Here is a 27,278-nt window from a genome sequence, read left to right on the forward strand (position 1 = left end):
GCTGGTTGGTGTCGTTGGTGCAATAAGTGATACCTAAGCATCTGGGTAAGTGCCTGAGCCTGAGTCACCTGAGTACTTGAGTAGTGTACAACACACACATATACGCATCCACAATTCTACTTTCTACAATGTCTAGTATAAAATGTGTGAGTGATTGTAGATGCGTATGCGTGCATGCGCGCCACTAATAAAAAAATTTCTCGCGGCCGCTGCTTCGACCCATATAACCCTGCATACTATATACCATACGCCGTAGCGTTAGCGTTAGCTTATTCTCGTTCTTTCCCTCTCTTCTCCTCCTCTTTCGACCAAAACCCGGAGCCCCAAAGTGTATAACCTATATTTATTATATATAGGTAGGTAAAAGAGAGAAGCGCGCGGTGCAGCCGTGTGTCGTGAATACGTGTTTGTATGTCGGAGTAGGAAGGGTATACGATATATACGTTTTACGTACATAACAAGTACAGCAGCAGCAGGAGCATATAGCCCATATCGGTGTGTCTGCCTCTGTTGTAGGTATACGTACAACGTACAGCGTACAACTCTCTCGGGGCTCTCTTGTTACATCGGCCCGCAACAACGAGAAGCACGTCCGTGTAAGTGTGTTTTGTGTGTTAACCGCTAATGTCTACATTTTTCGGGGTGTATATATCTCGGCGGAGTTATCGCACGAGTGTGTAGCAAACCCCCTGGAAGATTACCGTCGCCGTATAAGTAACAACGTACATTTTTCGTTCCCCGTCGGTGCCCGACCGCCCGCCCGTCCCTCCCGACATTACAGTCATCGCCGCCGTCGTGTCGTGCGTGTTGAAGGATTTCATACAACAAGAAAGTTTTGGAGGCGCCTATAGTGGCTGACCGATGACGACGACGGCGAGGCGCGAGTGTGTTGCTGCGGTATAGTAGGACCAAGTGTGTGCACGACACCAGCTGCCTCTGGGAGCGACGGGTGGCGAGGTACAAGGCCAACCAGCGAATATCGCATTCAGGTAAAATAGCAACAACAAAAAATAAATAAATAAAAGAATAGCGAGATGGCGTGGACAAGCGCGCGAGAGGAAGTTGAAAAGTGAGAAAAAGGAGTCGGTCGCAGCCACTGTCCGTCGGCGAGCAGCGCCCCGACGGATCGCGCGATCCGACGGGCCGCAACGGGCGTGCTTCCTCTCGTGCCCACACCAGGGCTCATTACCATTGATGTCCCCATAAATTCACGCATTCGAGTTGTTGATCATTTAACGAACTCCTCGACATCGTCCACGGGTGGACGGGCGCAATATCATCAGTATATAGGCGTCAAGTGTGTTGCCCACCCGGGAGAGTATAGGTAATACGGAGCAGAGAGCCTTTCTCTCCTCCGCCCTCCGCCTCTCTTTGCTCCTCTCGCGTTCATGACTGCTCTCCGTCTTTGGCTTCCGTCTCTGTCGCTCATCGGTGCGTTTGCGGTTAGCCCCCCAGCAAAATGGCTGACGGCTGACAACGACGACGATGATTATGTGTACAGGCACGTCGTCGCTTGGAGGAAGCCCTTTTTTTTAAAAACCTTTCATCGTATGCTCTGTACTTATTCTGTTGTTGTTGGGCGTACACAACTTCTGCTATAGTATGGCAGCAGCAGTAGAATCTCTCATGTATACCACCACACATACATGTTAGTATGTATATACACATTACACACCGTACACGAGAGCGAGAGAGACGACAGACGCCCTAGCTTCTGTGTGTACTGTGTATAGTGTGTATATTTTACGTGCACGCGTGAGAGAGAGAGAGAGAAAAGAGTTCGGAGCAACCAGTTACCACCAGCAGTACCCAGCACCAGCCCAGACCAGCCTCACTATCGTCGTCATCGTTGTCAGAGTCGATCGACCGGCCGTAATTGCACCGTTAACCAACCGCTGTGGGTTACTTATCAGCGCAGAGACGACTTTGGCTCTCCGTCTTTGCACGCCTAGGCGCGCCTTTCTTTTTCATAAGTACCGACGTAATCCCTCAGTGCTACTGCAACACGCCTCATATGTAAAGGTAAAGTACATGTATTTTTACATGTATGTACTTGCATATGAAAGTATGGTTTGGTGCAGTAGCACAGAAATGTTTCTTTTTTTTGCGGAGAGCAGCGTATACATTGGTACCTTGTAAACGTGTATTCTCCGTATAATGTATATGGTCTTGCGCAAGAAAGAGCAAGAATGAATGTATACGTACACTTAACAATAATGAGAGATAAGAAACGTTATTTTTTGAGGTTAGGGAGGTAGGTCAGAGGACGACGAAAAGCTTCGCCGAGTAGAGGATTGTTATAATATCCAAGACGGATGCAATTTTCGTTCATATTGTACGCTCCTGTCTGGTGCTACTTACTTACTGGCTTGCCCCCTTTTTTTCCCCGTATTCATCGTCGTCGCCGTGACGGGCGGCTATGTGTGTGACGCCAGCGGATGGCAGCTAGTCCGTTCGTTGATACCTACTTGGCCAGCTCGTGCGCGCGTTATTGATTTCCTGCAGTTTTTCGAGCTCCGAGTTTACGTAGGTATCTAGTACTTACCCATCCACTCTCATGTAGTGCTCTGACGCATGTGTGTATTTTATCAAATATTGTACAAATGTGCTTTGCCCGTTTTTTATCGCATCAAGTGTGATTTTCGTGCAAGTTTTTTTGTAGTGGAGTTCGAGGGTTTGCTTTGGCGGCTGATCGAATATCGAGTTTGATTTTGGAGCAAAACGTGCGGAGGGAACATACGTTACCTGATGCAAAGTAAACAAACGTTGCGGGATAGAGGTAGTATGGCGTGTTTGTGTGTCGAGAGTTTAACCTCAAACTCTGGATGGTTCTTGTTGGCTTTTTACTTTTCGGAGTCGCACTGTTGTAGTTTGTTTTGTGTTTAAAAGTGCAATTATTTGTTGAAACTTTTCTTTTTTTGTTTAAACACAAGAAATGAATAACACATGTAACAAGGGTAAAACTATTTAATTAGTAGGTAGGTGTGTAATGTGTGATATAGGGTCTTTTCGAATCTTGCATCTTGCATATTTTATTTGCCGTATGAATTTTAAATTGCGTTGTGTGGTGCACTTGTGCATTATTCATGCATTTCAGCCTTTGCACCTGTTATTACTCGACTTTTATTTTATAAGGTTTTGTGCGTTATTTTCGTGGATATCTTTTATTCATTTATTGTTTATACCTCTACTGTTACATGAATAGTACGTTATTTTTACAGATTGGCGTAAGTTATTTTTAATGAGTGCTTGATAATTTTTTAGTTATTTAAAAAAGGTTACAACATGTTGTTTAATTATTTTTCCCTACGTAAATCACATTATTCAATTTGATATAACAATTATTTAATAAATTTAATATCAATAGTCCTTTTTGTCGAGGGCTGCTCATATATAACCTGGATGGATTTTTTTTCTCCTTATTTAGTCAAGTTTAAAACACGAGACTCTAGAGTAAAAATATATAGCTGCTGCGCACCTCGAAAACATCGCCCATTCAGTAAAAGAAACCTCTCCCTACCGTCGTAAATAACTCAGATAGTATAGGTTCTATGAAAAGTTCGTTTCCTCGAACAACAAACGTCTTGCGCATATTTTCGTAAAAACGTAATCTAATGCACGAGTCACCACCTGAAATACAGTTATACCGACAAAATAGTCTACAATGACGCCCGGGAAACAGCTCCCAACACTTCATACTGTGTGAACCGAGAGCTTAATTATATGATAATACGCGTGAGTCACCGATTGTGACACTCGATCGGCACATTAGTATTAAAAAACACGCTGGATATTTGAATTAGTCGACTAATTTTTTGTTCTCGCTGTACAATACATGCACCGCTTCCTGTTATATAGGCATATATATATATGTAAAGTGAACATGTAAGTAAGGAGGCACTAACACATGCTCGAGTCCTAACAGCTGCTAAAACTGTTGCCATATTACAATACACTAACTACAACGAGTGTGTATAGGTAACCATGCAGGGTTGGCGCTCTAGTCCGATTCCAATCTCTCTCTCAACTCGGCTTTCCTGATATCTCTGTAACGACGTCGACGACGACTTGGTGCGTCTGTTGCCCCCCCCCTTAAACCCTCTTGCGAACGTTGTTTTTGAACGATGTGTCGGGTGTGTGTGTGCGCGAGGATAAGGGTTTGCTTGAAGGAAGGAAGGAAGGGAGAAAACGAGGTGTTGTACGCGCGGGAGGAAGGAAAGTAAAGAGAGGGCCAGGGTATACGTTTTACAGTGATGGCATGGGGTTGCTCCGTGTCTGAGACATGAGAAAGATGTCTCTCGCTCGACTCCTGCCATGTACATTATACACGTATTTAGGTGCGTTTGACGTTAAAATGTTGCTGGCTTGATTTATAGATGGACGCGCGCGTGTGCCATATCTCTCTCCCTCGATTATATTTACATCGGTAATTTTGGAAAAACGCTTCAAGGGTGCGCACGGGGTGGCCTGCGGAAAATTTATACGCGACATTTGTCTTCATCGCCATCGAGTTTCGGGACTTTCTCTCGTTTTGCTTTGAAAACATTGTTCAAACGAATCATATCCGTACGGTGGAAATTTTGCGCAAAAACGCACGAATAAAGCCAAAAATACCTCCAACGTAATTATCTAACTGCGCGCAATAACACACCCATCCCAAGGCGTATACTTGTTATCATAATACAATCTTATCGTCCGCATGGGCATGAGCCCCAGACATCAGCGGTCAAAAAGCCTGCTAGAGCTATCCATCGGGGAAAGAGATAAAGAGCATCGTCGGAACGTGATCGCTCGCATGAGAAAGAGCTGTACGTGCTTAATACACCATATATGCAGCAGGCGGCAAACGTCCAGGTCCTCCCGATGGCTGATGGCTGCACCGGTTATACTTAAGCGCGCCCGTAAGGGCGTGTGTGTGTTTTTGTACAGTTGTACGTTGTACCCTACATCGGGAGAACACAGCAGCTGCTTTCGGGCTTGAAAACGCGCGCGCTCTTCTTGCACAACATATATGTATACGCGTATAGAGGAAGAGAGAAGTCGGAGCAGCCGGCACCGTATGTGTGTGTGTGTACATACACACCTTGGAGGTACATACTTATAGATTTATATATGCATTTCCGTGGAAAAATGACCATCAGTTGTGATGTAATCTTTGGAGCGTTTTGAGTGCACGATAATGCGATAACAACCCAAGTGCGGCGTGAAATTATTTTCTTTCATATAGTCCACACTCTGTGTCGACAGTACGAGGCAATAACGTACTCATTAGCCTTCGAAGTTGATTACAAAATTAATTAAAACTCCTGTAATTTCTCCCAATTTCCTAAATTTCTCCACAAAAAAAGAAAAGAAAAAAGAAGAAGGTTTTCCGGAAGAGCCCATTCGTTTAGTGGAATCGCTCGTGTACACACGTGTGTATAGTATACGTTCCTTACTCCTCGACTTGTAAAACGCTCACCGGACCGGACGACCGACAGACAAATAGACGGACGCTTGCTCACTCGCACGGCGGCAGTTTCCTCCTTCTTCCTTCTTCCTCGCTCATCGTTCGTTGCCTTATCTGCCTTCCCTCCTTTCGTTGGCAAAAAAATATAAGTACTCGCTCGCTCTTTAGTCCTTTCCTCTCTCCTTTCGAATTTCGTTTTCCACCAAAGTGTGCCACGTGCACGCCTCATAAAATGGCACGGACCAAAAAGTACACATGTTATGTATATGTGTATATATATATACTATTACCACTCGCCCCCTCACCTTTCGCTCGCTCCCAACACATCGACCAACAAGCACCTCTGCACCACCGCGTGTACGTAACATGCACACGCATTGTCGTCCTTCGCGTTTTCGCTTCTCTTCTGCGCGCTTTTGCTTTATTTTTTCATTTTATTACGTATACCTGGCCCTCTTTTTCGGGGAGAGAAAGAAAAGAAGGAAAAAAAAAAAAAAAAAAAGTAGAAGGATACTGTTGTCCTCTCTTTTTCTTCTTCTCCCGCTGTCTTACATAAACTTACGTACTGGTGCTGCAGTCGCTTACCGATGGGCCGACCGGATTCTTTTCTCTCTCCCTCCGCACAGAGAGAGAGAGAGAGAAAGAAGGAGCAGTTTGGTAAACTTTTTTGCTCCGGTTTTCGCCGTCGTCCATGTATATATATATACATATGATCTGCCTCACGCACACCGCGCGCTCGCGCCAAGTGTCTTCCTTCCCCCCTTCGCTCTTTGGGGAATTTTTTGCGTTTCTTGCCAACTATACAAACGACCGCGACGACGACGCTGGAGTTGTGTTTTTGTCGGATCATCTCGGAGGTTTCGATCTCCCCCCCCCCACCTCCACTTTTTTTTTTGTTTTTTCTTCCTCGGAGGAGGGTAAAAAGTGCGCACGATGCTGCCGGTGAAAGTGAACGAGGTGTACGGTTTCGGAGTCGGTTTTTTGTGCGACCGCTCGTGAAGGAGTTGGATGTTTTCTTTCCTTTCCCCGGGAGGAAATCCGCTGCCGCTGCACCTGATGTCCGACGTCGATGTCAGTTCCCAAGACCATCCATCACTCTTTTCCCGATATAGATGCGTGTGTATACAGTTCTCTCTCTCTCTCTCTCTGTAGTGTTTGTTTACTTTGGACAATTGGAGGGAAAAAAAAAACATTTCATTATTAAAAGGTCCTCCCTCGGAGTGGAGCAAAGAGAGGGACAAAAAAATTAGTTTCAATTCCCACGTGTATAATGTGCTCGCGGCGAATGGTTACGGTTTTTTTTAACAACCATCTCGTAAAATTGTAGTCACACAACGCCTGGACGGAGAAAAAAAGAGGCTCCCGACGCACCAAGTTCATAATTCAAGCCGGCCGGCTCCTCACAAAAGCGGAGTATGTAGAGAAAGAGAAACCAGCCCATCGTCTCCCGCCGAAAAAAAAAAAAAAAAAAAAAAAGAAGCGAGTGTAATTCATGGATTATATTTTCCTTGGCTTTCTAATTACACGCGGCTAAATAACAACGCGCGACCTTTTCTTGCTCCCGCGTTTTTTTTTCTTTCTTTTTTTCCTTCCTCTCTCGTTTGGGGCATTTTAAATGCGAGGCAGAGAAAAAAAAGGATGTAAAAAGGGGGGTATGTTTGCACAGACATATAGTACATGTATCCGCCTTTGTGAGGCTTCAATTACTCTTGCGATTAATTCTCTACTCCCCGCGAAAGTAATTATTCATATCCTCCTCTTCCGGCGCAGACGACGTGGGGAGGGAGACGAGAGAAAAAAAAAGAAAAAAAGAAAATCGCATTGAAACTCCTCTCAACACCTCCTTCTGTTCTCTGGGCCAAAAAAAAAAAAAAGAGAGAAGAAAGAAAGTGAGCAAAAAACGGGTAATCTCATCATTTTTGCTCAATAGATATTCACTTAAGCCCCTTCCCCCGTACATACAGTGTACCGTGTGCTGTACGGCCAATTTGTCGAGGCAGCACACGAGCGAGCAAAAGCGGGAGCACGTGACGGTTTTAGCAAGTACACAATATACGCGTACACGTGCACTCATGCACGTATCACACGGATGTACGGATGTTTAATAATCTGCTTTTGCCAACGCCTTCCTCTTCTTCCCCCTATACGTATACACACGTAATATAACGTATGGCTTATCGCGAGCGCCACGCGACGACTACTGCGACAACCAATGGATACGCTATACTCACCGGCGCCGATTTATCGTCCCAATATAATATAAGTACCTACTACGATGTGCGTTCACGTACACCATTATTATTGCACGTTATACGAGCATTCGAACCTTAAGCGTATGTTATAAGATAATGTACTGCGTGCGGCTCACACAAGCTCGCAAGTTCACCATCACTCTTGACTCTCTCAAGAGCGAAAGCGAATGTTTACACCACGCGCGTAAGGACTCGTGGGTGTGTGTGTGTCTGTGTAAGTGCGAGGCCGGGTGGAAAGCCGACCTTGCGCGCTCCTTTTTTTTATCATTACACCTACGGTGTTGTAGCACACATACGCGTCCTTTTTTTCCCCCTCTTCTTGATACGTGCATAATGTCTTGTTGTAGGTATATATTATACCCTCCGACGACGAAAAATCGATTGCCACGAGTATCACGTACACTCCCTCCCTCTGTTCTTTCATCTTTTTTTTTTTATCGTGCGTCCAAACCTTCGAGAGAACGAGTGTCTCATAAAAGCATTGTAAAAAAATAAAGTAAAAAAGGTGGCGGGAGGAAAAAGTTTAATGACACGTATACCCGCACGCGTGTGTGTTCGTACCCCCACATGTATGTACAGGGAAACCTCGGCTCGCCGTTTCTGCTGACCCTCGTTCTTTCTTTCTTTCTTTCTCCCTTTTTTTTTTTTTTTTTTTTTTCTAACGCAACAATAATAATACCCTTCCTCCTTTGCAAATCCTCCTTTATATATACCCCCTTGCGGTCCCGCCGCCTTTGAACCGAAATGTTTGGAGGCTCGCTCTCTTTATTTTTGCGCTCAAGGGGTTGCCCCACCCCCTCTATATGATGTGGGTTTTCCGCGCATGGACCCCACCTCTCCTCCGTGGCTTCGCGTAAATTACATTTGTATGGATACTCGGGGCTGTCTTTTTTTTTTTTTTTTTTCATCCCTCCTCGTCTCTATTATCACTTGCTTCCTCTTTTTTCTCCCACCCAACGAGGTTTTCCCGCTTTTAAAAGCAATAACGCTAAAAGGTTTCGTCACACGGGGATACTTGCTACGCCCTTTTTTTTCTTTTACCCGGTCCCCACCCCCTCCTATATTTATAAACTATATACATATACGTTGCGAAAATCTCGTGCAGTGAAAAATATATCAAAAGCGGCTTCGTGATCTATTATCTGGCAAACGAAGCCGAGTGCGTTTGATTCAATCGCGCCCCGACACCCCGAGGATTTTTAATTGAATGCAATCTGGATAACTTATCGAGATGGGGAAAAAAAAGAAAAAAAGAGATTATAATCCAGGCACATCGCTTTCTCATCAGTAGCGGCTTCTCCCCCCCCCCTCCAGACCACGAGTGTTTATCCTCGTGCACGCACATGTGCGGGCAATCAAAATCGAATCATCGGAGCCCGAGTGTTAACTTTCGACGCCAACGGTGTCAGCGATCGTCAGAGGCTGCCAAGGGATGTACAATATCATCGGTGGTGATGTCGCTGATATGGCAGCAGCTGCACCCGATATCATCCTCCTCCTCCTCCTCCTTTTACGCACTGCCGTGTACATTATAATATAATATACGTGTATATATATATAAATTACCGCACCGCGTGCGCGCAATAACACACATCGCCGACCATGCAAATGTACTTGCAGCTTGGGGGAGGGGCGGTACAAACGGGGCTCTTTTCGACTTGTCCTCGCGCGGCCGCAAACACGCGCATTTAGGTGCTATATACCTCCTCCCCTTGTACACGACGCACTTGCGGACGCGGCCAACATGCCCCGGGTGTGTGGGTATTGCGAGAACCCATCACCGGAGCGGAGTTTCGCACGGTTGCGCAATTTTGGACAACAGTTCTCTCTCTCTTTGCGAGCGCGCCCTACACAGTAGCCCATCAGTGTGTTATATATATACTTACAGACCGGAGAATCTCCAAATTGATGCCTGATGATGGCGAGAGAGAGAGCACACCCATATTCGCTGTACGTATACTGTGCTCCCTCGCGGCGCACTGCACTGCGCAGTTGCGGCTCTCTGTATATGGCCGATTATCATCGGGGGGTAGATTTGCGCTCTTTATATATCAAGACAAACCCTATAGTACATTGGCGTGTCGTTCAGTTGGACCGTAAATTTTATCCCTCTCTCTTCTCGTTGACTGTTTATTCTCTCGTCTGTTTCTCTCTCATCCCCCGAGTGGCTCGTTAATTACTCTATTTTTTTTTCCCCCCCCCCTTCACCTTCCACTGTCATCAACGTTTGGACTCTCGTGAACGGCTTATCTGTTCCCTCCGACTGTTTGCGCGAGAGAGGGAAGTTTGCCCCTTTTTTGCTCGGCCTCGCGCCCTTGCTAATAACCGCGTGAGAGACGCGCTACTGCCGTTGGTTTTTTGCTCCGCGCGCTGCTTTTTTTTTTTTTCTCCCGCCGCTTCTTGACGAATTAAAGAACGAGGAAGAAACTCAAGGCAACCGGGGAAAGTCTCCGATGCACGCAGCCTACATACAATACCTACGCGGAGTCGCGCCAGGAAAGTTGTTTTTTACGTACATACAAGGTACATGCGATTTTAATTCAAAGTATGTATAGGTATGTTGCTGCGCTTAATATATGTATATATTTATGCATGCGGGACATGTGTGTGTGGTGTATCTGCAGCGCGATAATTTATACTCCCTCCGTTTGGCAATGTTGCCGGGATATGGGAAGAATTTTTCAAGTTGGAAGAAACAATGGCGTAATTGTTCCTGCAGCCGTGCCGATGCCGGAGTTTCTTCGTTTGTGTGCATTGTTTTGTACGATCTCTTTTACGTTTGAAAAAAAAAATTATAATAATGATAATGGTTGGTCAAATTAAATGTATTTGCGGTTCTACAAAATCATAAATATTCATTTGGTCATGTTACATACACTAAAAGTTATTTTTTTATTCTCTGAAAGTTAGTTATAATTGCCAGGAGTACTTAATCAAATTTGTTTGTAACAATCGAAGAAATGTTAGGGTTTTCATATTATACTCACTTCAACTTGATAATAAACAATTGGATGTGAATGAATTGACCCTTGAATTTACAGAATATAAAAACTCTTCGAACAAATTTTACAAATAATTTGCATTTAATGTGTTAATTGAAAAAAAAAAAAAATCCTATATATATAAACTTGTACGTCCGATTTCAAATAAATAAGTGCAGTTTTTTCTGTTGAAAAAATTGCTTCTTAAATTCACAACAATCGCGAAATTTTCAATAAAATTAAAAGGAAGAAAAAACAGAAGCACAAAGCAGAAGAGTGCAACAACGGATACAAAAAAAAGACGGCAAAAAAGGCTCTCACCTAAAAACCATCCGGTGTAAGCTGTAAGAGAAAGAATACCCCATACATGCATGGACTAATCGATCTCGAACGGAAATCGGAGCGCTAATTGGCGACAGCCCCATGTGTAACGTGTTATAGATCGTCGACGACACGTCGCTCGCACAGAAAAACGAACAGCGTATAATATATGTATATAAAACGAGAGAGGAGAGAGCAAAGAGAAAAGATCGACACGAAAGCCGATTTTCAAGTCGCGCGTATAACAACAAAAATACAGGTACACAACATGTATAGTACTGCCGCCGGTGCTCCTGTACGGTGTACGACTAGAGTTTGCACTTGGGTTATACGTTGTATTATCAGGTGTGAGGAAGAGACAGCGAGCAACGGGAGAGAGCGAGGGAGATCGGGTCGATGACGTGTTTTTATCCGAGCTTTCACCGCTGCAGGTATATTATCTGCTATACGTATACACATCACACTTAAACACTGTACGATTTGTGCACACTACACTATATTATATTATTGTGGTGTATAACATACATCATTGAATTCGTTTTCCACCGTATGCCCGCAAGTGTTGGAGTACGTTGCGCACATCGACTCGTAAAGTTCAATTGTCCAGGGGGGCGCTGGCTCCCTTCTTTTTTTCTTTTTTTTTTTGCAGTATCGATCGGTACGTATACGCGAACACGCCCTGGGGCCTTTTTTGCGTCCATATGTATAACATATATTTATATACAGGCTGCGTGGAAGTTTCAATGATTACGTTTGCGTTTGCTCGAACGCGTTGCTCGGCTGCAGGATAATAATATACATGTAACATACGTGTGTGTATGTATGTGTGCGCGTTGTTGGTCGCACGACGCTTTGTAAAAAGGGAAAATGTGGTTTTGTATACGCGCCGCGCGCTCTTATTGACAATATGTCGTCGTCGGGGGAGACCAACGTTTTTTTAGCGAATCGCGCGGTGCAAAGACTTTCTCGGCACGTTTACACTTTCCCCCCCCCCTTCCTCTTCTTCCGGAAAAAAAAAAAAAAAAAAAAAAAAAAAAAAAATGATCAATTTAGTAATACTTGCTCCGCTTCCTTTGGAATTTAACATTAAAATTCGCTGGTATGTAAATTGAACGATTACATATAATAGGTACATAAAGTTAAGTAAAATACATAAAAATAGTAGCAAAAACGTAAAAAAACAAAGAAGAGAAAAACTAGAATTATGTGTACCAATGATGATGACTAAACACACGTGCGCGTTATAATGGTATTGTGCACGTAAACGATCAGCATATTATATATTTATACCATTGTATGTATGGAAAATCGTTGGGAAAAGGAATCGTTAGCAAGTCAGAGTCAGCACGTGCATGAATTAATTACCCACGCAGCAGATACCAACCGAGCTGAACTAAACGTGCTCCATTTGAAGTAACAAATGAAAATAATAACTCCTCGACGAAGAAGAGGAAAAGGAAGACTTATGGCGGAGGGGCGGCCAAACAAATCATCAATCGCGCCGGCGACTGTCATAATTTTAATAGTCGCAGAAACTAACGTGGTAAAACAAACGAAGCAGCAGCAGCAGAGATGGAACTTTTAATTGCGACGAATGTATCCGTACAAGTGTAGCTTACGCTGGCAAAGTGTCGCGATATGCCTGCGGTTATGGCGGTCTGAGGGGTTAGACGAGGAGGATATGTAGACATAGGGGGAGGGGGGGCATGTATATACGTATATATCGTGCAAAATATATAGCGGAGGTGCAAAAACCAGAGACGCATGGCCGGCATAAATCAGCCCGAAAGTGTCCCCTCTCCCCCGTTTGAACTCTCCCATACACCACCTCGTGCTATACTGCACGATTGCCGTGCACTACCCCTTTCATAAATTTACCCTCGCCGTGCTAATTCAGCACGATCTCGATAGGGCCCACATGCAAATGCCGCAGCGCGCGTTAACGTCGCCGTATTTGACCTTTGCCACCCCCCTGGAATTCACGCGCGGCCCGAATAATCTAAGACTCTCTCTATCTTGACGACTCGAGGCCCTTTCTCCTTGCTGGGCCACAATAAATATACAACAGTAGCAAAAACACCGACAGAAAATGAAAGGGCGGGGGCGAATCGTCGTCGCTCGTGTGCACACAAGTATATGTACAACATTCATAAAAATCATACAAGTATAGTTACATAACAAGAAAAAAGAGGGTATACTCGAGGAGGAGAAGAAAAATAGTAGTTAGATTAATAGATAAACAGCATGTCAGCATGTCGATATATTCTTTTCAATAACCTCGAATTGTCCCTTAATATAGACTGCAGTCTTGATTCGGCGTCGCAGATCGCCCCAAATGTTATACTCTTATATAATATAATACCATCCACCGCATAAATATATGTATAAGATATGCAGCTTCAAGAAGTCAGCAGAGGATGACAAGACGGAAGAAGTGGGATATGGTGGAAGGAGAGATTAGACGCCTCCTCGCGGCCATATGTATATATGTATACACGCATTTGAATTGTAGATGAAATAATCAAAAGCAACAGTGGCGCGAAAGCTTCATCGATGCGTTTAGCAAATAACGAAGCCTCTAATTGCGTACATATACCTATATACGTATACATATACATATACCTACACCTACAGTCACCCGAAGAGTTTCGGCACGTCTATATATATATATATATATATATATATATATATATATATATATATATATATATATATATATATATATATATATATATATATATATATATATATGCTTTCCGTTGTTGTCTTCTGTACATGGTCGAGCGTCTCCTGAGCGCGACAGCTAATTTATCAGCGCTACGCTGTCAACCACGTGTGGGTGTGGGTATACCTACTCATACCCAACGCAAAAAGCAGTGCTATTAGGCAGAGACACAGACAGGGGGAGGTCTGGAAGGGCGGCAAAAGGGACCACCTGCTATTATTACAGTTGGCGAAAAGATTAGAGAGAGAGAGAGAGAGAGGAAGAGATGTGCTTGCGCTCGAAAGGGGCGTGTGCGTAGGTGTTTCACTCATTTCTCTTTTCTGCAAACGCCAGAGAGAGGCCGAGGAGGGATTGTGTGTTGGCTAATGCGATGCTGCCGCGCAAAAAAAAGAAAAGAGGGGAAAAGGGAGTGACACTCGGAAGAGGGTTTCGATCGCGGGGATGATGATTAGTGCGGGCGTTTATACGCGCGGCGGAGGGAGAGAGATTCAGCTTAATCCGTCCGAGCTGTCGGGAGGAAAATGCCGCGTGACGGATCGTCGCTTCACTCGAGGATTGTTACATACACCTACACCTACACATGACAAAGGCTTTTTTCTTTCGGGTCGGGTCGAAGGAAGCACTGATTTTGAACGATCGCTGCTGGCTGCTGTGATACGAGATATATACAACTAATTGAATCTCTAAAGGGTTGCGCAATGGGTTCAATGCATCGCATTGACTCGTCATCGCACGATATGTGTATAGTGGTTTTAACGCACCCACTTCCCCTTTTTTTTTTTTCTTCACACGCGGTCGTGATTATGCCCAAGAGATGGAAGCAGATTGCGATAAGTCATGCCTCTTTGTAATTTATACGTTCTCCGTGCTGTATACCTATTACACGTATAAAAAAAATATGGGGTTAAGAGGGGTAACTCGGCCCTTGTCTTTTACATATATAGATTTAACGAGGTTGTAACACGCTCTCGATACGACCACTGCGAGCAAAAAAGAAAACCATTGATAGCTCTCAACGCGGGGAACTCGAGCGAGCTATACGATGATGTGTGTTTTAATATGTATCATCCGCGTGCGGTGGGAATCTCGATGAGTCATCCTTGGCATCGACAATCATTTGTGCGTATACGTGGTTGAAATTTTTACTGTAAACGAGTAGCACGATTTCTCATGGATCCTCATGGTTTTGAAATGATTTTTAAGCGCGCGCTACTGTGCCGATCTTCCAGAGAGATCGGTATCATATTATGTTATTTCTAGGGCGAGAAAGAGATAAATATTGCTATGATCTATTGCGTAACAGGTCTGATTAACGCAAAAGAGGAGAAATCGTACGTGCACACGCGCGTGAAATTTCTCTCGGCGAATCCGTCTTGGTTACTTATTTGTTGCAGAATAAAAACCAATCGTTCAAGTGTGCGTATATATACATGTATACACTTGGTGATTAATCTAGGATAAATTATACCGTAGTCTAGTATTTTTTACTTTAACAAAAAAATGGCACTTCCAGTTGGCTAATTCGCACAACGTTTATTTTTGTTGACAGCAGGCGTACAATTGAGATAGACAAAGAAAGCGAGCATCTGTCCTGAAGGCCATCGAACCTCATCGTACTTGGTACGCGCACAGAAAAAAAAAGGGGGAGAAAGCAAAGTACCATTATCACAGCACAAGCTGGCTGATACCTGCCCGCGTCGCATAAACTCGTGCGCGCCGTGGAAGGCTAGGCGGGACCCTACCATAACCCGACAGCGATGTGAATGCGGGCCCCCGGTCTAGCGGGGGCCTCCGCCTTGGATTTGGTGGTGCAGCTCCTCTCTGGGCCCGAAACACCGAATCCCATACGCCGTGATCAAAGTTTAAAGTATAGACGTACCTAAAAGGAGCACAACAGCGCCGCAAACGACACCACCAACAATATGGAGGAGCCGGACCCAGAAACGTGGACCGCCTGGTTCTTGGACGCCATACGCAAGATCCGCAGTCAGAAGCAACGGCCGAGCGTCGAGCGCATCGCCCACGCTATCCGGCTGCAGCATGACTTTCACGAAGAGGTCATTGCCGAGAATCTACAGCTGGCCGTCAAGCGTGGGGACGTGCTCAAACTCTTCAATAAGGGCCAATCGTCCTACAAGGTCGGTTATCATCATCGGTATTTTTTTCTTCTTTGTTTATAGTCTCTCAAAACAAAAAGGTAGTAATTCGTTGTTGTTCCGTGGATAGGACCCAGGTGGTCTGCAGTCGAAGCCGCTTAAAGTGGGCCGCAACAGTGACCTGACCAAGGTGATAATCAAGGCGGTGCGCGAGCTGGGCGAGCGCGACGGCTCGAATCTCAAGAGCATCGAGAGATACGTGCGCCAGAGCCACACTGTCGAGGAGGAGCAGGATGGCGATCTCAAGTTGTCCCTCAGGTCGTCGTCCAAGAGGGCGGTCGATCGGGGCCACGTGCTGCAGGAAGGCCGACTCTTCAGGCAGCCCGACCGGCCGATACACCTCGCCAAGAAGTTCAACACCGACAACGTGCACGACAACCTCTCGGCCAAGGTTAGTACGGTTGCCCCTCCTCCTCCCCCTGTCCTTGTCTGAACTTGATTCTTCAAACTTTTTTCATGTATTTGTCTTTTTAAAACCAAACAGAGAACTCGGAGGTACAATTTGTAAAAAATTAATAGCGTAGCCGAGTCATTGTTGTCCCTAATCATGGATAAACAATCTGTATACAAGCTCTTACACAGCGACCCAATTCGAAAAGCGGCCTTGAACTCGAGAGCGCGACGATTCCCGCAAGGCCGCGTGCAGCTGAGCGCACGAACATGTGTGTGGACTGTGCTGGCTCTTAACAACCACCCAAAAAAAAGCGAGAGAAAAAGCAAAACATGGGTTTAGGATACGGGGCATCTCGCTCTTTTCTCGAGAGGCGCCTTCGCGTGTGTGTATACTCGAGAGGGTGCTCGGGTCAATTGCCTCGGGTAATCCCCCATTAATTTCACAGCAACCGAGAATGGGACTTTTTTTTTTTCTATCTCTCATCGATCATCTATGTGTACCACGAAACTCTTCGTTTTTATCGCTCCCCAATCAAGCCCGGAGGAAGAAAAGCAGCGCCAACATGCGAAACAAATTTCGCCAAAGGAACCATACACCTTCCTACGGAGCCTTGTCCCTCCTCCTCCCACTCTTTTTTTTTTCTCTTTTTGTCTCATTTTACTTTTTTCAGACGCTCTCTTTTTCTCTCCCAACGGCCTTAACCCCTTTTCCGCGCACGAGTAGTTTATATATAGCACCGCTGGCGGCGCGCGCGTTTCGTTCACCGTCGCTTCGTGAAAGCGCTCACAATATGCCATACTTATGTAGTTACACGCGCAAACTTGTTGTTTGTGTATATTATTCAATGCATCATTTACTCACTTGCGTCCATTAGTTTCTTTATTTATATTCCACTCTATTAATAAACGTCGTGGTTTCGATTTCGTATTTTATTTTGTCCCTTCATATACTTACAACGATTTACAAAACGAAACCTATTAATAGCGCTTTGCGTGCGCGTTTACATACTACAAATGCGAACGAAACGGAACAAATATTTATGCAACGCTTCAAATACACATGCACGTAATATGTGCACACGCGTGCGATGAGCGTTTGGTTTTCATGTGAGCTGATGATTAGACGTGTTTGTTCAAAAGCGATGATTTAAATTACATAGTTTAATTTTCTACACATTTCTCCACGCTCTGGAGATGGATTTTTCTGCCACTTTTCGTTTGGAAAATAGCATAGAGACTCTCTCAGGGAGTGACACAATTTTTTTTTTCACTTTTTCTGTGGCTTGACGCGACAATCCTTGCATGCGATTCAAGAAAGCACGTTGATTTAGAAACAAAACGAAACAACAACAAATAAAAATAATATTTTAGGTGACTTTTTTGTATAAAGCGTTTTTTAAAAGTTTCCCCTTTAAAATCTGCTGGTCGCGAGGGCAAAACAACGCGGCAACCACACTGCACCCAGTTAAATCGTACAAAACCCCGCGTTCTGGGAGAGCGACTCCCGCAACCTTGGCCCGAGCTTCTTTTCTTTTAACGAGCCGCCGGCCGTTTCCCCTCTCACGGGTTGTTTCACCGTGTATACCTACACACCTACGCTTTAGTGAAATTTACAATATATTATACATATGTACACAGCAGAGATGATTGATAACGGCTTGTCTCCTCCTCGAGCGTGTATAAATAATAAAATGCACGTTAGTTCGCATGAAACGAAGAATAAGAAAAATACACAACGATTCCTCCAAACGACCTCTGCCACCCACCCACCCACATCCCTGTTTCGTACATACAACTGATGCGAATCGTCGTTTCTGCAAATCCACCCTGTGTAGGTATGTGTCCATTTAATTCACCCAAAACCCTGGAAACGCGCAGATCTAGCTGGATGAAAAAAAGAAAAAAGAATGCGTGCCCGCAGAGAAGAATTACCGGGGGGATGAATGTCCATCCGAAACGTTTTGATTTTACCCCGAGTGTGTACGTGGCATGCATATAATATATGCACGCGCGTAGACAAGGACGGACCTGGATATATATGTGTATATATAGGAGAGTCCATGAAATTACAAAACCGTTTTCCCTCTACTGTGCGCAAAAGGCATTCCACTTCGATTACGCGCGCCTCGGCGACTGGTACACGGTGAAATTACCGAAAAGCCAGCTCTGCAGCCCCCGGAGAGAAAATGGCTTGCACGCGGGATGGAGTCATCGATCAAGCGACGTCGTCGCCGCCATTATTATATATATATATACATGTGCCGTCTTGAAAAGCCATGCCTTGATCGGGTGTATACGTGTATACAGCCGTACCACCACCCCCTCATCCTTGCGTCTTCTTTGCCTTTTCCTGCTGATGCACGATGTATATATGTACAGGTACCGTGATGCCTATACTGTTGCAATAAATACGTCTGTCCTCGCGTGTATATTACCCACCCTTCCTGCTGCTGATGCTCCTCTTCTTCCCCACTTAGGCTTAATAAAGCGCAAGCAAAGGGAAAATTGGCTCGACACACGGGGATACTGTTTTCTTGCGCACAACGGGCCTACCTACCTACCACAGCGCTTATTATATATATTATATATATACTTACCTGAGGCTTTTATATAAAATGTACACAAGTGTGGGTATATTATAACAATAGTGCAGGAAACAAAGAGGGGACGGTGCAGCTGTCTCGGAGTGTCTGACTCTGGGAGTATATATACACGCGTGTGTGGAGGGTGAGTAGGCACGGGACACGAAGGGATCGGGAAAGTCTGATTAGCGAAGGACGCCTTGTGGAAAGAGAGCCGTCGAGGTGGAGGGAGAGGAAGGAGGTGGTTGAGTATACACGTGAGCGCGTGCGTTGGTTGTTCAAGTCGATTTTATGTAAATGGCGTATTTGTCGAGCTCGTGGATAAAAAAAAAAAAAAAAAAAAATATGGTGGGTGGAGGAGATGAGACGGATGGGAGCTTCCCTTTGTGTACCCAAAGTCTGCGTCATTGAGATGTTACGAATACCTTTGATTTCGCTCCGGTGGCTCGACTCTTCATTTGAAACTTTACTACTACTTTTTGCCCTGCTGTATGTATACTCGACAGTTTTAAACAGTTTCCTCCTTTTTTCCCTCTCTCTCTATTTTTTTAACCAATTTGCAAATCCTAGTCATACACCTTTCCATGCGTGTTATTTTTCAGTAGAGACTGTAAATTAAAACAATGAGTTGTTTCAGCTCGTAAGCGTGCCAATCAAATGAATTATTCGCCAAAAGCGAGCAAATGTCATGAATATTATTTGCATGTTGGTTGATATAATAACACACACACACGTGGATTTGGTCTTGGTCGGCGACGATGCTCCATAGGTGTTGTTTTGACAATTTGATTCCAGAAAACGGCAAAGACTCCGTTCGTACTCCTCGATTGTTTCGGCGTGATGGGATTATCATCCATACACCGATTAAAATCCCAATTGAAATTCGAAATGGGCAGCACATATATATCCGATCGAGTTCAGGCGCGAACAACAACCCTCGCCGGATTATATTCTCCGAGGGTGGCTTGTGTATAAACATATATACATATATAAAGTACATCTTTCGACTCGAGCCCTCGTCCGAATATTTATCCAGGATTTATAACGTAGCGCCCATCAGCTATTAGTCCTAACAACCCGAATCCCGGTACCTTATACCTACCCTACCGTCAAGTCGTCCGTCCGTCCCGACAAACGAAGCAACAGCGGCTTATGTATACACGATGTAGTGCGTAATCGCGCGCATTACGCGTGAAAAGCCTCGTTAAATTTTTTTTTTTTTTTTTTTTTGTTTTGTTTGTTTTTTCAACAACGGACCCTCGAGAGCGCCGACGCCGCCGGGGCGTCATGGCCGAAAGCTAAAAAGCCACCCCCCACAGGGAGGGAGTAAAAAAAAAAAAAAAAAAAAAAAAGAATGCCAGCGCCCAACAGTGGCGACTAATACTCCATGTGTATAGGTATAGTGTAGCCGTTTCGTGGGCCACGCGTATACGTGTAGGTATATATATATATGTATGAAAAGGTCCAACACAATCGCCCACGTCGTCTGGCTCCCTTAGCATACGCTGTGCGTTGGGCCACGCAGGTATATGTAGTCATCCCTCTGGGCTATATACCGTGTGTGAGGTAACACGCACTAGCACGCACACCCGCAAAAAGCTTTCCGGCTACATCAGCGAGTAGCGGTACCGCTTATTGATCCCCGTCGTCCACCCTCCTCCTCCTTTCACGTTGCACCCTCCACCACCCCATCCCCTCCCTCCCTCCTCCTCCTTCGTTTCTCTCTCGGTATCTGTAGGATTTTCTCTCTCTCCTCTCACTATGATGCCTATGTGTGTATTAATGTGTATGGTGGATACGCGCCGACGCGACCCTCCCTCATCTACACGTACACATATATACACATGGAGCTATTGTAACGGTAAGCTTGCCATCGCTGATGTAACTTTTCTTCTTCTCCCTGCAGTACAAACGTCCGTGTGCCTGCCTGTTTGTGCGCGTCGTGGGTGTATGTACGTGTGCGTCTTTTTTTCTTTTTTTTCTCTCTCTCTCTCTCCATCCATTTCGCTCATTTCGAGAGCTGATGCTCATCGTAATGTACCTACGACCCCCCCCCCCATATATATATACACCTATGGCGGGTGGGCCGAGACTCTGACGTGTATGTATAATACACACTTGCACTTGACTCGCGCCGATTCTCGCTCATTCAATTGAATTCCCACCCTCCTGCGAGAACGTACGAATCGCCCGCCCACAGTGGGGACTCCGTATAATATATACACGTAGCGAGCGTTTGTTGTTGCTATCCTGAAAATTCGCCGCTTTCAATACCTATGTGACCCCCGACACGTACATATACGTACCTATATGCGCTTAATGGCTCCATTTCGAGCAGTTTATTCGGCCTCTCTGCTTTTTCGTCCACGCATTGTAACTATATATGGATACAGGTATATATTTTATGTGCTTAATATATAACAAAGACACCATATATGATCTAATTGCCCTTAACCTTTTTCGTTTGAAATTTATGTTATTTCCTATACGTATAATATTATGGATGTATACGGATGGATTTTCATTGAACGTGTATAGTTTTAAAACAATAAGGCAATCAATAACGGTGTTCAATCAATCGAAAGTATATAATTATAGGGTAGGTGAATCTCGAGGGAAAAAAAGAGGGGGAGATCCTCATTAAACCTCAACGTATCCATCCCGTCTCGTTTCCACCCCTCCGTATTCTTTACCGTCCAGGCATCACTTGCGCCCGTGCTCGGCCACTCTCCATTTACGCCGCTTAATTTAATTCAACCACCGCCACGACCGCCACATCACACGGCCTGTTTTATACACCCGCAGCCCGAGTCTGGCCCGTTCCGCGATTTAATTAGGGGTTGGGGGGAGGAGACAGAGCAGGAACGAGCTCCCGTAAAAGCAGCATCCATATAATACCTCCACCCCCACTTACACGGGCAAGTAGGTGCCTCGTGTACACACGAAACCGCGCGAATCGAGTCGCCGCCCATTACGCAAGTGCGTGTATATAATATATATATATATGGTGCTTTGGCCCGTTGTTGGCACCGGCCAATTAATTACTCGACGCATACTTACGCCCATCTGTGTATACATGTACTTCGCGTTTTCCCCCTTCATAATGGAGGTTCTTCCTCCTCCCCCCCCCACCCTCGATCCACGTGTGTCTGCTTCTATACATGTTCGACAGTGTCGCGAGTGTACGCTTATTAGGTTGTTCGTTGGTCGAAGGGGGGGAAAGAAGAATAAAGTAAGCAGATGCCATTACTCCGCCAATGTTGCGTAAAGGGCGTTCAAGCATACACTCACACGTACAGGTATTATATATTAGGCCTTTATGCTTATTGCCTTGCATTACATAAATATATTTGACTCGTCAATATTAATTTATGTTATATCATAATTAATGATAATGATGATAAAAGGAATCGATAGCAAACCATGCAGGATTAATTAGTACAGGTGCTTTTCTACCGTATACTTTTTTTTTTTTTTTCTCTTCCCAACCAGCAATAAATCCAGCTCGATCATTAATTAGGTACTCACGAGCTAGCCGCATCAAATTATATGCAAAACACGCACACTCGGAGGGATGGGGGGGTGTCTATACCTTATATATTATATATCCGATCGATTAGTATATATATATAATATAGTGTACCTGACTCGATGCGCAAAGGACTACGGCAATTAGAGACAACATTCCGTCCATTGGGGGGGGGGGGGATCGGTCTTTGAAATCAAGAGCCGTGCACGCGCTGGTTACCCCTCAAACCTATAAATCTCCTCCCCGCGCTCTCCTGCATACTGTAAAGAAGAGACGATCGGAGTGGCGCGCGCACATCACTTTCCGGGGCTCTCTCCCGGCATTGGGAAGGAAAAAAAATGAAGAAGAAGCAAAAAAAAAAAAAAAAAAAAAAAAAGGGCGCCGCGGCCCAAAATCAATATTTAGCCGCCACCTAGGTATGCGTCCGTCTGTCCGTAAGTGTGTTTTTTGCCGATAGAGAGAGGCGGAGATTCGGGCACAAGAGGATAGCGTATACGTGTGTGTAGACACAGTTGACGGGAATGAACGAAGCAAAGCCGGAGCTTTCGGGGTGTATACAGGCACAAGTATTATAACCTGTACCAGCTTAGTTATACGTAAGGAGCAGCCCCTCTCTGCTGGTTGTTGGAAAACACGATTATGGGACGATTGAATCATTCATACCGTCCTGAATATTCGATAAACGAGCGTTGTTTGGAGGAGAGCAGCGTCCGGTTTAAATATTCATTTGGGACGCTTTTCATCCGTACGGGGGACTCTGGCGCTCGCGGGATTTATACACACATTTAGGAGGATTTAATATTTGCGTGCATGTTGCAGCTGTCGCGTTGATAAGATCCATGGCTGACGAGATGGAAGGGGGGGGGGGGAAATCGGCAGTGTACACGGTTGAACTTTGTCTCCCTCGAATTTCAATTTCAGAGTGTATGTACAATGTACCTAATACTTAAATTCTTTTGTACATACGGAGGCGATGGGAGGTAATGAGCTTACGCAGGTGATCGTCTCGTTTTGACTGTAGGTATTATTTCTTGAAACAATTCCCCCTCTGTACAATAATATAATCGGGTCAAAGAGACCGCACCGACTTTGATTTCCCTCGACTCTCTGCCGTTGTTGTTGTTGTTGTTGTTGTGCTTTCATCGCGATTTTTCGCTTCCCGCGGCTTTCGGAGGATCCGTCTCTTGATGAAAGGGGGGGGGGACTGACGAGACGAGATGATGGCCAAGAGACGTCTTCTCTTCTTCCCCTCCTATCCTATTCCCGATGGTGGCGGCAGGTAATAGGTGCGCGGATGTTCGACTGTTGTCTCGCGGCTACCGAGAACACGGCTTGGGGGAGGAGGGGGAGAACCGGCGACCTGTTGCATCGGGCGGTGGATTCGAATGCGGTGCGCCGGCAAAACCCCGCGATCTCTAGGCTCGCGCGACGGTCATTGCCGCCGTTGATGCTACAGGTTTCTCTCTCGATGAAAGGATCTCGTGATTATCCGATGCGCATCTCGGAAGACGATTCGACTTTTTTTTTTCTTTTTTTTTTTTTTTTTTTCCTTCCCTCGGGCCGGGGTCTGGTGATGGATCGGTAAAGGAATATGTATTATTGGCGGGCTCCCTTGATTTGTCGTTGATCCGTGTCGGTGGATATCGCGTTTGAAGAATTGAATAACCGATTTTAATCAGTGTATATGTACGTACACCGAGTTGCAAGTTACATTGTTTTGCGTTGGATTAAAAAATCCTTCTTCCGATGGCAAAATTTCGAGTTCTTGAATCGCAAAAACTTTTAAAAATCGGTATCTCGTAAATCATAGAAATCACGGGCGGATCACAATTACGTAATGGACATCGCGATAATCCTTGGAGCCCGAAGGTATACACAGAAGAGGAGGAGGCGGAGGAGGATGAGAAATCGCAAGAAAAGGGGAGAAAAAGCAGCTTTGCATACACAGCATTATATCCCTTACGTATACGTACCGTATACGTGCTGGGATCGGCCCGAGTGCCCGGCTGATAAGAGCGTGGAGCTAATGTGAGTTCGCGCGCACACCGCGTTCATATATGACTTGGGGACTCGAGGGAAAGGAAAAAAAAAAAAAAAAAAGAAAAAAAAATGAAGGAAAGATGAAAAAAAAACATTAGGGAAGAATACACGATATACGCGTTCCGCGTGGGGACGTCATTGTGTATGCTGTAGAAGTATACGAGCATCGGGTGTATATATTTATATGTACACACACAGGAATTCGAGAATAATCTTATCGGCGATTCAGTTCGGGGAATCACGAGTGCCGGCAGTGACTCTTTTATTTTTGCCGGTCTGTCTGTCTGTTTTTTCTTTTTTTTTTCTTTATTTTCTTCCTCCTCGATATGTACACATATAAGGTACATATATTTATATTGTACAGCACGCGGTTTGGACGATCTCGATTCCCCGACGAGGTCCGCGATAAATACGCGTATATTCTTTGCGCGAGGAGGAGCTCTATTTGCCGATCGGCGGAGGGAACGAAAGGAAATAAAAAGAGGTGTTAACTCCTTCAAGGGGGTGGAGAAAGAAAGAGAGAGAGAGAGAGAGAGAAAAAAGGCCAGAGTCATAAATACACCCAGGTTACCCTCATTCGTACAGATACGGGGAATCTCGTTTTTTGTCTCCTCCCTGCTGCTGCGGCACGAAAACGAGCGTAAATTCATCTCTGTCGAAGAAGAAGAGCCGGGCAAAGAGGAAGGAAGGTAGTTGGGTGTATGTGTACCGGCAAAAAAAAAAAAAAAAAAAAAAAAGAAAAAAAAGAAAAGAAAAAAAAAGAAAGAAAGAAAGAAAAAAAAGGAAGATATCGCACAGCAGAGCAGAGGGGTTCTTCCTCGCAGGGCGAGCAACCAGCCAACCGACGGCTCTCTCTGCACACCTCCGTGAAATTCCGGGCGAATCGCGACGACGACGACGTACACCACCACTCTCTCTCTTTCTGCCCCTCGTATGTATGTATAGTTCGGAACGAAAGCTACTGCACGGGGGCATGCAAGAGCTGCGACAAAAAAGGGAGTAAGTATATATGTAGGGAGAGGCGAGGGAATGAAGGCAAAAAAGGGGACATCAGGAGACGAAAAGAAGAAGAAGAAGAGGAGGAGGAGGAGGATGAAAAAGGAAGAGAAAAAGGAGGGAGAAGCGTCTGGACCCGGGGATAAAGAAAAAACCCAAAGGGTGGAAATGGCAGGGGCACACACACACGCGCGCACGAAAAAAGACGATTGGTGTATGTATATATGTACGTACATGTATCCCGGTAATGGAAGAAAAAGCTGATGGCGAGAAGACGAAGAAGTAAAAGTATGGTAAGTATAAGGTATATAAAAGTGGCCGATCGGTGGGTATTATTGTGTGTTACACATTGTAAGCCAACGTTTGTGTCGCGCCTGCGCCCTCTCCCTGTACAAGATTTATACGCAGCATCTCTCCTTCATTCATGAAATGCCGTTTGCCGTTCGTTCGAGGCCCGCGCGCGCGCGCGCGCACTTTTCGTCTCCACGCGAGGTCTGCGCGCGCGATCACTCCCCGGACTCCCTACCCCTGCAGCCAGATGGGCTCTTTTGGCTCTCCCTGTGTACCTATATGTATATATACATGGTGTGGCACGGTATGATGCTCGGATAATGCAGCCGGAGAGGTGCCGACAACTTCCATTGCCGCTTTGCTTTTCTGCCACACACAATGTATACATACATATATATACATTTGACTTGCCGCGCGCACCAGCGAGGCTCCCCCCGCGCACGAGATTATACACCCGGCCGCTCTCATAACAGCGCGCGTCGTCGACGCGGGACGACGTGTCTCTCTTTGCCGATTCTCGTTGAACACGCGCCGAGCTCTTATCGCCTCGGCTTTTGAATTTTTTTTTTTTTTTTTTTCAAACTTTTTTCCTTCGTTTCCATCGATCATTGTCATCTAACGTGTTTGTTTCGATTCGCGAGCGTTAAAATTAGCCGTTATCAAGTGACGGCGCGGCCCAAAAGGGTAATAACCAGGACAAATCCAAGTGCGTGCGTCTACCCACGTGGGATTTTAAGAGTAAAAAAACAGTGCACAGTAATATCGTACGCGGACATTGTCGCGAGGCTACGTTGGCTGACACGACTGTGTCGTCGCGCGCTGTTATCTCTGGCGCGTGTGATAAGAATACATGTGTGTACACGCGCGAGGTGATAATCAGTGTTGTGTACACCCTTGCACGGGCGTTTTATCGGTTAATCGATATCGCGCGCCCGCGTGAAAGTGATACCTATGCGTTCAGGGTTGCCAAGTACAAATTAAATTAACTTTTACCGCGACATAACTAACGTAAAATTGGTACATATGTGGACTGATGAGTGTGCCCGCGCCGGGTAGTGCGATACAATTGGAGTGTAATGAGCATAGTGAAACATTAGAGAGAGAGAGAGAGAGAGAGAGAGACCGATCGAGAAGAGAAGGAGGAGGTGAACTTGTGAATTGATGAAAAGGAATAATAATAGTAATATTAACAATTGTGATAATTGTTGAAAACGGGCACCGGCGTTGCCGTTTGGTGAAACCCAACGGGACGAATCACCATGCGTATGGGACATGATTCTCAGATCCAATAGGAAGCTCAAGAGCTTGGTAGTGGTTGTAGTAAGAGGAGCAGCCAAACCGGGCGCCGGCAAAAAGGTATATACATATGACGTACATACATACATTACATACCCCTGTCTCTGTGGGGATCAATAATCAAATGCGATTTGTAGGTATACATCCAAGCGATGGATAACCACCTATATATATATGTGTACGATTAAACGGGCGTTTCGGTGATTGTATATCACACTCTTACTTACTCGGGGATCATTATATGCGGTATTTCCGTACCACATGTAT

At 45.2% G+C, this 27,278-nt stretch overlaps 1 protein-coding gene across 7 annotated transcripts in view; it reads left to right on the forward strand.

The window, feature by feature from the left end:
- The first annotated feature begins 264 nt into the window (after positions 1–264).
- The window catches only part of enok (histone acetyltransferase enoki mushroom), a 43,512-nt gene continuing 16,498 nt past the window's right edge, over positions 265–27,278 (forward strand). For 2 of the 7 annotated variants that reach the window (XM_089593516.1, XM_023389988.2), the window contains exons 1-4: positions 265–596; positions 782–989; positions 15,278–15,866; positions 15,955–16,275. In XM_089593516.1, the coding sequence (XP_089449642.1) occupies positions 15,651–15,866; positions 15,955–16,275 (537 nt within the window). In that variant the 5' untranslated portion in view covers positions 265–596; positions 782–989; positions 15,278–15,650. Of the gene's footprint in view, positions 597–781; positions 990–1,876; positions 1,898–2,510; positions 2,527–2,693; positions 2,780–15,277; positions 15,867–15,954; positions 16,276–27,278 lie in introns of those variants that run through there. The other 5 variants (XM_089593517.1, XM_089593519.1, XM_089593521.1 and 2 more) reach the window with 5 other exon arrangements.

Source organism: Copidosoma floridanum, unplaced genomic scaffold (assembly GCF_036245765.1).
Source record: "Copidosoma floridanum isolate Cflo_tuat_1 unplaced genomic scaffold, Cflo_Japanese_pri ptg000019l, whole genome shotgun sequence".
Taxonomy (NCBI): domain Eukaryota; kingdom Metazoa; phylum Arthropoda; class Insecta; order Hymenoptera; family Encyrtidae; genus Copidosoma; species Copidosoma floridanum.